At 38.3% G+C, this 9,926-nt stretch overlaps 1 protein-coding gene across 1 annotated transcript; it reads left to right on the top strand.

The window, feature by feature from the left end:
* The first annotated feature begins 6,237 nt into the window (after nucleotides 1–6,237).
* LOC125107473 (elongation factor 1-alpha 1-like) lies at nucleotides 6,238–7,824 on the top strand. Its single transcript, XM_047742602.1, has one exon. The coding sequence runs from the start codon at nucleotides 6,286–6,288 to the stop codon at nucleotides 7,672–7,674; it is 1,389 nt and encodes a 462-aa protein (XP_047598558.1). The 5' UTR covers nucleotides 6,238–6,285; the 3' UTR covers nucleotides 7,675–7,824.
* The last annotated feature ends 2,102 nt before the right edge of the window (nucleotides 7,825–9,926 follow it).

The following is a 9,926-nucleotide window of genomic DNA, read 5'->3' as shown; positions in this document are numbered from 1 at the left end:
ACTGTTCATTTTCTCTTATAAGGACAACTTTTGGCAGGATTCCTTTCTCCACATTCTCTATTTTAGTGACTGAAAGTCATGAAAGCCAGAGATGTGGGAGTTACTTTTAACATATGACTCTTTTTCACCTCCTCTCCTGAATTTGTCACCAAGTCCTTTCAGTTTTCTATTATTTCTACCTTAATTTGTGATCCTAGGGATTACCACAACCACTTCTTTATTGGTTTCTCAAAACCCAAGCCTCCCGTTCCTCTTCAGTCTGTCCTCTGCATTACTACCAGAATGATCTTCTTCCTAAAGCATAAGTTTGGTTTGATTCATTTCTGTTGCCTATAAGATAAAGACTAAGTTCCTTAGTCTTAGGCTGAGAGTAACTAGTTAACCGAACTCTTTTCCATTTTACAAGGGAATTTTATTGTGAAATGGGTGCCTCCCCTGCCTCCCACCGGAAACTTGTGAAAGGTAGAATGTCAGGTATATTACTGGGCAATATTTCTAATGGTAAAATGGTTGCTATACTGTGTCTGTCTAGAAGAATTGTGAGCAGAAGACCATGGTTCTGGGTTTCATGAGTGTGGTGATGCATGTAACTGGGTATATCTCTTTGAGTCCCTGGAAGGTACGTCTATATACTCTTACGAGAGAGTGATTTCTGTGTGGGTCATGGGACTACTGAACTGATTTGGTGTCCACATCCACCAATCAGATCTCATTCCTTTAGCACCTGAGTGTTGGATTGGGGGGGGGATGGGACACAAAGAAACTATACTTCTCTGAGAATAATTGAGGAACCATGTCTGAAGCTGCCCTCTTGACTTGTCCCTGCCCTAAGTTAATCTTACGCCAAGTGTAGCTTACTGTAGTCCTGTGGGTGTGACTATTTAGCTGAACTCAAATATCAACAAGAGAGGCTAGTGCAGTGATATACCACTTCCTGTCTCTCCTTCCCACATCTCCAGCCACTCTCAAACTCATGTCTTACCTACCAGTTTTACTTCTGTTTCTCTGAGTGTGTTATATTCCCTCATGCTCTTCTCTCTGTGTGTTTCTTTCTCCTCCTCCTCCTCTTCCTCTTTCATTTCCTTCTCCTTTTCAACCTTCCTTTCTTCCTCCTTTTTCTTCAGACCATTATTGCCCTAGTGAGTTCTAGTTCCTCAAGTTTCAACAAAATGAAAGCCCTCCCAGATGCATTCCTTGACTGTTGAGAGCAGGGATTGGATGAATTGCAAGACACATCAGGCCCACTGTCTGTTTTCTCTATGGCCTGATGCTAGGAATGATTTCTGTAGTTTTGAGTGGTTCAAAAGAACCCAAAGAATAATAATGCAACATGTAAAAATTACATGAAAATAATATTTCAGTGTCCATATATAAAATTTTAATGGAACCTATTACACTTATTTGTTTCTTGGTTATGGATTATCTATGGCTTCTTTTGAACTATAGTAGCAGAGCTGAGTAGTCAAGACAGAGACTACGACTCACAAAGCCTAAAATACTTACTATTTGACCTCTTTTAGAGATAAAGTTTGCTAACCCTTAATCTAGCACAGCACTGTCCAATAGAAATTTCTGTAGTGATGGACAGATTTAAATGTGCACTCTTCATTATGGTGGCAACTAGCCCCATGTCACTATTTAAGTTTAAATTAATAAAAAAATTTAAAAAATCAGATTGTCAGTCACACTGGCCATGTGTGGCTGGTGGCTACCATATTAGATAGTCCTAGTATAGATATCTGGGTGTTGAGTAATTTCCTAGCGCCTTGAATATAGCTCTGTTAATAAATTTAATACATTGTTCAATGCCTTTGTTTTTTTAACCTTTTTTTCTTACCTAGATAGTGAATTTGGGGGAGAAATTTGCTTTTGTTTTATTTAACTTTTTTTTTTTTAAGTTTTATTTATTTATTTGGGAGAGAAAGAGGACAAGTTGTAAGGAGGATCAGAGGGAGAAGGTGAGGGAGAAGCAGAATCCCCACTGAGCAGGGAGACTATGTGGGGCTCAATCCCAGGACCCTGGGATCATGACTTGAGCCAAAGGTAGACACTTAACAGAGCCACCTAGACACCATTTCATTTAATTTTGAATTGTTGGGACCTATTATAATACACGGGAGATGGCAGGACTTCAATAGGAATTTGTCTTATAGTTTCATATGGTAGTGATGTTTTAGATACACATACCTCTGGTGAGCTGTTTGCTTTTTGTTTCAGAGTTATAAAGACTTTAGGAATCTACTGTAACATGAATAGATTTGTCAGAACGACCAACAGGATATTTATTCCTCTCTTACTGTCATTCAGGGTTTGTGCTAGGCATTACTGTATGTCGTATCAATTTGTTTCCCGCAAATCTGCAAAGTAAGTTGTCTATTGTGGTCGGGATTACATAGCTAGTGAAGGACAGATTCATTATTCATATGTTAAGGTTTTACTTCCTCTTGGGAATTTTAGATTTTTAAAAGGAGTGTTTAAATCAGTTAAATGATTCTCTAATGCAAAATTTCAGTGATCCATTATAAGTGAGAAGGGATGATATTTAGGGACAGAAAAATAATTTCTGGTAATAAAATCTTATTACATGGGTGATTGTCTGGCTTTGTGCTTTATTGGTACATCTCAAAGACATTTAAGTAATATAATTCCCTTTTTTCATATGGCAGGGGAAGGAATCTGATGGGGTTCAGGACAAGCTACCACAAAACATGGCACCTTGGCATATTGAATATTTTGAGCTCACGAAGTTTGAGAAAACCACAGAAGCAGACCTTCCACACCTTCTTCTCCCTAAAAACAGATCCCAAAGTCCCATGTGAGAAGTGCCCTCCCTATGCCCAGAGAAAAGAGGCATCCTTGTCTCAGAAGACAAAAAAGGATGCCCAAAGAATCTGAATAAACAGACGTTGGTTAATTCCCCCAGTTTACTATAATTACCTCATACCTTAACCTATCATATTCTTCTGTCCACTCTTCATCAAACCTAGCACAAAAATACTCAGGTCTAACTGTTTCTTCAGGTTGTCATGTCCTTTTGAAGCCTCTCATGTCACATAAAATTTATAATATACATGCATATGCTTTTCTCCTATTAATCTGTCTTTGGCAGTTTAATTTTTAGACCTAGCCAGGAACACCCTAAAAGGGTTGAGGAAAACTTTTTCCTCCCCTACATAATCTTCAAAATTACCTTGTGAGAGCATACAATTAAATTCTTCTTTACAGATTAAAAATTTGAGGAAAAGATTGGAAAAAAAATGACCAAATTAGGACTCAAACACTGGATTCTCTAGCCCAAAGGCTATGACTTTAGTCGTCATCTATTTGGGCTGCTAAAATAAAATACCAAACAACTGAAATTTAATTGTCAGGATTCAAGTGATTGGAAGACTCAGATCAGGGTGCCAGCATGGTTGGATGAGGGCCTTCTTCATGGTCCTGTATTTCTCCTTGTATCCTTACATGGTGCAAGGGACAAGGTAACTTTGTGGGGTCCTTTTATACAAGTATTAATACCTGTTTGAGGGCTCTGCCCTCAGGACACAAGAACCCCAAAGGCTCCATCTCCTCATATCATCACATTGGGCATTAGAATTTCAACATATAAATTGGGGGGGGGGCACAAACATTCAGATCATAGCAAGTTTCTTAATGGGAACTCCCTTAGTAGAGATACTTTAGAATTACATGCCTTAGAATGATGTATCTTTTAAAACTGAAATACTAGGACAATTTTGGGATCAAGGAACTAGCATTTATATCCAATGTAGAGACGGTGCTGATGCTCCCAGGTGGTTGAAGAGGATTTTGAGTTTTCTGTGTCTGTTGTTGCCCATCTGTCAAAATTAAAGCCACAATTAAATGGTATCAACAACTTGGTGAAAGAGGGATATACTCTTACTGTTTGTTGTCTACCTATTTATCTTATGTGTTCCCTGAAGAGGCTCTTGCAACTTCCTAGATTTTCAAGATGTTCTGCAAATCAAATGAAATATCACTAAAATATTTATCATCCACAGCATAATATTCTTTTAGCAAATGAGCTAAGAAGAGAGAAAATCTATTTTGTTGTGGTAGTTTCCTATAGCTATGTTTTATTTTAAAGGTGTTCTTAAAATCACATAAGTAATGCATGAAAATATGCTCCCTAAGGAAAAAAAAATCAATAAAGATTATATAGATTTTAAAGACAAGACTCTATTTTATCCTTTATGTTTAATCTACTTTTCTCCCTAGAGGTAGATATTATAAACATTGGTGTATATCCTTCCAGATTAGGTGTTTAAAAAATATATGAATCAGATTTATTTTGTACATAATGCAATCATTCTAGAATCATTTTCCAGTGACTGACTTTATGACTCAATTATTATCTTTGAGATTATGTGCAAATGTATTTCTCAATGATCTGTTTTCATAGTGATGCTGTGTAACAAAGTACCCCACAACTTAATTTAATTAAAACAGCAGCCATTTATTATTTCTAATGAATCTGTCGTGTAGCTAGATAGCTCTTTCTGATCTAGGCTGATCTAGGTTTGGTTTTTGCATGGACTTGCTGACAAGTAGGCTAGGAGCTTGTTATATAACGGCCTCAACTGGAAAATTTGGCTTTTCTCCATGTATCTTTCACATTTCTCAAGAGGCTAGCTCAGGCAGGTTATAATCATGGAGGCAGGGATCCAAGAATGGATGAAGAAGTATACAAGAGTTTTGTAAGCTTCTGTTAGCATCACATTTGCTACCATCCTATTGACAGTAGGGGGTCAAGCTTAGAATCAGTGTGGGGGGTACAAGCAGGTGTGAAAAACTGAAGTCATTGATACAATCTGCCATAATACAAATGTAGCATGATTTTAATTCTGTGTAGTATTTTACAGTTGATGACACCAAAATTTATTAATGTGACCCCTGACTTTGAGGGTGCTTGTGGTTTACACTGTTAAAAACACTGATGCAGGGTACATTTTTTTACGTATATATCTATGTCCATATTTTAATTTCTCAGTAGGAATACATCCCAAGAAAACCTAGAATTATATTTTTTATTGAAAGGATAAAGATGTATGTATAGTAAAAAGAAAAATTACCTAACTCCAAGAAGGCTGCTTTCCTCAATTAATTGCTTTCTGTCTTTGGAAACAACATTTGGGGCCTACAACTTGGGATTTTGAATTACAATTGAATCAGGAAAAAGCAAAGGGTATGCTGCTTTCAATCCTCTTTTATTCCTCTTAGTGGTTTAAAGTGGGGTCCAATGAGGAGAAGTAGAAGCTAATACCTGAACAGTATATAATGTCAGGTAAATACTGTATTTTATTCTATATTTACTGTTTCTTTTTAGCATGTGTTGAAGTCATAAAAACTAGCACCTTGTCTCATTTGAAAAAAATAATAAATTGTAGCATATGCTGCTATTTCCTTCTTGGATCTACAAATAGAGACAGAATCAATAAAAAGTAATATCAAGTTACATATAATTATTAACAATTCCATATACTGTGTTTGTGTTCTAATTCCATACATGGATCAGTGTCTAGCACATAGTAGGTGTTTAGTAAATTTGTGTTGAATAAATGTCAAAAATATGTTTATAGCCTATATTGTAAGTCCCTAATGTAGCAGAGATTATGGCATAGGAAAAAACTGGACTGATATTTGAGATCTGGAAAATCTTGTGTCTTAGCTTCTCAGGAACAGTTTTACAAAGCACGAGAATTCTGTTTTGCTTCCCTATTCATTTGGTGTCTAAGATACTGGGAATAATAATTCTCTGCCATTATGCAGTTCTATTCAGCCTTAGATATAAGAGTCCTTAAGGTGCAGCATAAGGATTGACACATTAGAAATGGATTTGTAAAGAGCCCAGGGCCTTGTTTGGGGTCATGTAATTGAAGACAGTTTTCCTAAATATAATGAGAGCAGCCAAGGCCTAAAAGCTAAGAGTTTAAAAGGAACAGATTTATGCAAGGATGACAAGTGCCAAGCCATAATATGAAGCAAGTAATTTTTCTGTTCTCAAATTGCATTTCCTACTAAGTCAAGGTTCAATTTATTTTACTTATAAATGAATATATACTTTTGCCCTGCATCTTCCCTGTTTGATTGTAGGAGTTAAGTTCAGAGAGTGGGAAAAAAAAAAATAGTGTGCCATTGGTCTTCTTTAGAGGAGAGATGATCATATAATCACCAAATTCAATTAAGAATATGGGAAACACTCTTTTTCGCAACGGGTTTGCCGCCAGAAACAGGTGTCGTGAAAACCACCGCTCAACCTAAGCCAGAATGGGGAAGGAAAAGACTCATATCAACATTGTTGTCATCGGACACGTAGATTCGGGCAAGTCTACCACTACTGGTCATCTGATCTACAAATGTGGTGGGATCGACAAAAGAACTATCGAAAAATTCGAGAAGGAGGCTGCTGAGATGGGAAAAGGCTCCTTCAAGTATGCCTGGGTCTTGGATAAACTGAAAGCTGAACGTGAACGTGGTATCACCATTGATATCTCCCTGTGGAAATTCGAGACCAGCAAGTATTACGTGACCATCATCGATGCTCCAGGACACAGAGACTTTATAAAAAACATGATTACAGGCACATCTCAGGCTGATTGTGCTGTCCTGATTGTTGCTGCTGGTGTTGGTGAATTTGAAGCCGGTATCTCCAAGAATGGGCAGACCCGTGAGCATGCCCTTCTGGCTTACACACTGGGTGTAAAACAACTAATTGTTGGTGTTAACAAAATGGATTCCACTGAGCCACCCTACAGCCAGAAGAGATACGAGGAAATCGTTAAGGAAGTCTGCACCTACATTAAGAAAATTGGCTACAACCCCGACACAGTAGCATTTGTGCCAATTTCTGGTTGGAATGGTGACAACATGCTGGAGCCAAGTGCTAACATGCCTTGGTTCAAGGGATGGAAAGTCACCCGTAAAGATGGGAATGCCAGTGGAACCACACTGCTTGAAGCTCTGGATTGCATTCTGCCACCAACTCGTCCAACTGACAAGCCCTTGCGTCTGCCTCTCCAGGACGTCTACAAAATTGGTGGTATTGGCACTGTCCCTGTGGGCCGAGTGGAGACTGGTGTTCTTAAACCTGGCATGGTGGTCACCTTTGCTCCAGTCAATGTTACAACTGAAGTCAAGTCTGTTGAAATGCACCATGAAGCTTTGAGTGAGGCTCTTCCTGGGGACAATGTGGGCTTCAATGTCAAGAACGTATCTGTCAAAGATGTTCGTCGTGGCAATGTGGCTGGTGACAGCAAAAATGACCCACCAATGGAAGCAGCTGGCTTCACAGCTCAGGTGATTATCCTGAACCATCCAGGCCAAATTAGTGCTGGATATGCACCTGTGCTGGATTGTCACACAGCTCACATTGCTTGCAAGTTTGCTGAGCTGAAGGAGAAGATAGATCGTCGTTCTGGAAAAAAGCTGGAAGATGGTCCCAAGTTCTTGAAATCTGGTGACGCTGCCATTGTTGATATGGTTCCTGGCAAGCCTATGTGTGTTGAGAGCTTCTCTGACTATCCTCCTCTGGGCCGTTTTGCTGTTCGTGACATGAGACAGACGGTTGCTGTGGGTGTCATCAAAGCAGTAGACAAGAAGGCAGCTGGAGCTGGCAAGGTCACCAAGTCTGCCCAGAAAGCTCAGAAGGCTAAATGAATATTATCCCCAATACCTGCCACCCCAGTCTTAATCAGTGGTGGAAGAACGGTCTCAGAACTGTTTGTGTCAATTGGCCATTTAAGTTTAATAGTAAAAGACTGGTTAATGATAACAATGCATCGTAAAACCTTCAGAAGGAAAGGAGAATGTTTTGTGGACCATTTGTTTTTTTGTGTGTGTGTGGCAGTTTTAAGTTATTAGTTTTTAAAATCAGTACTTTTTAATGGAAACAACTTGACCAAAAATCTGTCACAGAATTTTGAGACCCATTAAAACAAAAGTTTAATGAGAAAAAAAAAAAAAAAAAAAAGAATATGGGAAACATCTTTTTAAACCTGCTCCATATAAAAAACAGTACACTCTCATGTCACTGACAGGAAAAAAAAAAAATGTAGTCTAAAGCAAGATAAAATATTAGCCATCATTTTTTTTGTCATCCTGGAAAAATAGCTTTAAAAAATGAGAACTGATTCTTTCGTTAACTATAAATATTACTGCTAGCACTATGTAAGTCAATCTCCCGTGTTTTGCTTCCAGGACAAATATGCTGAAGGCCTCGAAACTCTTTTGCCCTAAAAATTTAGAAGTCTAAAAAATGATGGCTTAACCACATTTAGATTCAGTCTTAGAAGAAAAAAAATGTAGAAATATTGCACAATTTAACCTGTATTTCTCCAAGTCACAGGAGGCAACATGAGGTAACATGAGGGTCCAAGAAGGATCACTTCAAAAACATCTGTTCTCTGTTGACTCTCAACACGCCCTGTTCACCCAGAGCCTCAGGAATCCTGCCTCCATTATTTTAGCCACTTCCCCAAAGTGTCACCAGAACAAGGCTTTCCATTCCTATGCCATACTCAGCCTCTCTTCATTATGACTCCAGCCCTACCTCATTGATGCTGGCTGCCCCTGACATTGCTTGGGACTGAGCCACACAGCCATTGGTGCCAGTGGCCACTCCGAGAACATCTACTGAGTTGTGCTGCCTCCCTTCCCAGTGATTGCCCAGGAGGTACAGTAATGTAGAGTCAGAAAAAATAGTGTCTGTTAAATATTTCATTTTCTTGAGTAAGATCAAATACAAATTGCACATGGCCTGCCTTTCTGAAGGAAGAAGTTCAGGCTGCCCTACATTAACCTAAAATTTGGGAGTAAGTGATGATGATGGTGGTGGTAGTTGTAGGAAAAGCTTATAGTACAATACTGTCTTGTTGTATGTTTATTATTATCATTTTCATATTTCTTTTTTTTTTAAGATTTTTATTTATTTATACGACAGAGAGAGATCACAAGCAGGCAGAGAGGCAGGCAGAGAGAGAGGAAAGGAAGCAGGCTCCCCACTGAGTAGGGAGTCTGACATGGGGCTTGATCCCAGGACTCTGAGATCATGACCCGAGCCGAAGGCAGAGGCTTTAACCACTGAGCCACCCAGGCGCCCCCATTTTCATTTTTCATTTTGGTGACCTCATTACCTTACTTTGGAAGTAAGACTGGATAAATCCATTTCTATTTAGTGGTAACTTTAGTGACTAAGGAAAATGTCAGGATGACATCTATATATAATTCTAATACAATGATAGTTGTACAGTGCCAATTTTACAGTTTATTAAAATTGTATGTACCTTGTAGAATTTAATCTTTTAATGATTCTGTGAGAATAGATGATGGATTATATTTCTGGTTAAATTTTACAAATGAAGAAACTGAGGCTTTGGGGGTTACTTAATTTGTCTAAAGTGGTATAGCTAGTAACTGGCAATGGCAAAATTTGAAACCAGGTCACTTAACTGAAGTGACCCCCAAAGTAGTAACATTACCCCCTATTACTACGGTGACTTAGAGAGCCCATTACTTTCTGACAATTTATTCAAACAGTCTTTTGTTCTTTGATGGTTGAAATGTCCACATAGGCATGTACTTGCACACACATGCATATTCTATGAATTCATTTTATCATATTATGCTTCCCCTTATACTTTTTGCTGAACTTCTCCCCATTTTTCCCCTCTGCCATCACATCACCCTGATGTCCCATCTGCACCACAGGCATTCCATGCTAACAACACATTCTTCCATTTTCTTCATGCTTATATAATCACAAAATACACATGGATGGATGTGAATGATAATCATATTGAAATAAACACAGTTTTCTGCACTTTGCTTTTCTCATTTGACAATGGAGTTTGGAAATTTCTCCAGATTCAAAGATTTAGTTGTCATTCCTTCTTTGTGTTTGCTACATAATG

This window comes from Lutra lutra, chromosome 8, assembly GCF_902655055.1.
Source record: "Lutra lutra chromosome 8, mLutLut1.2, whole genome shotgun sequence".
Taxonomy (NCBI): Eukaryota; Metazoa; Chordata; class Mammalia; order Carnivora; family Mustelidae; genus Lutra; species Lutra lutra.
The sequence above is the reverse complement of the archived record's forward strand: the minus strand, read 5'-3'. Positions and strand labels throughout refer to the sequence as shown.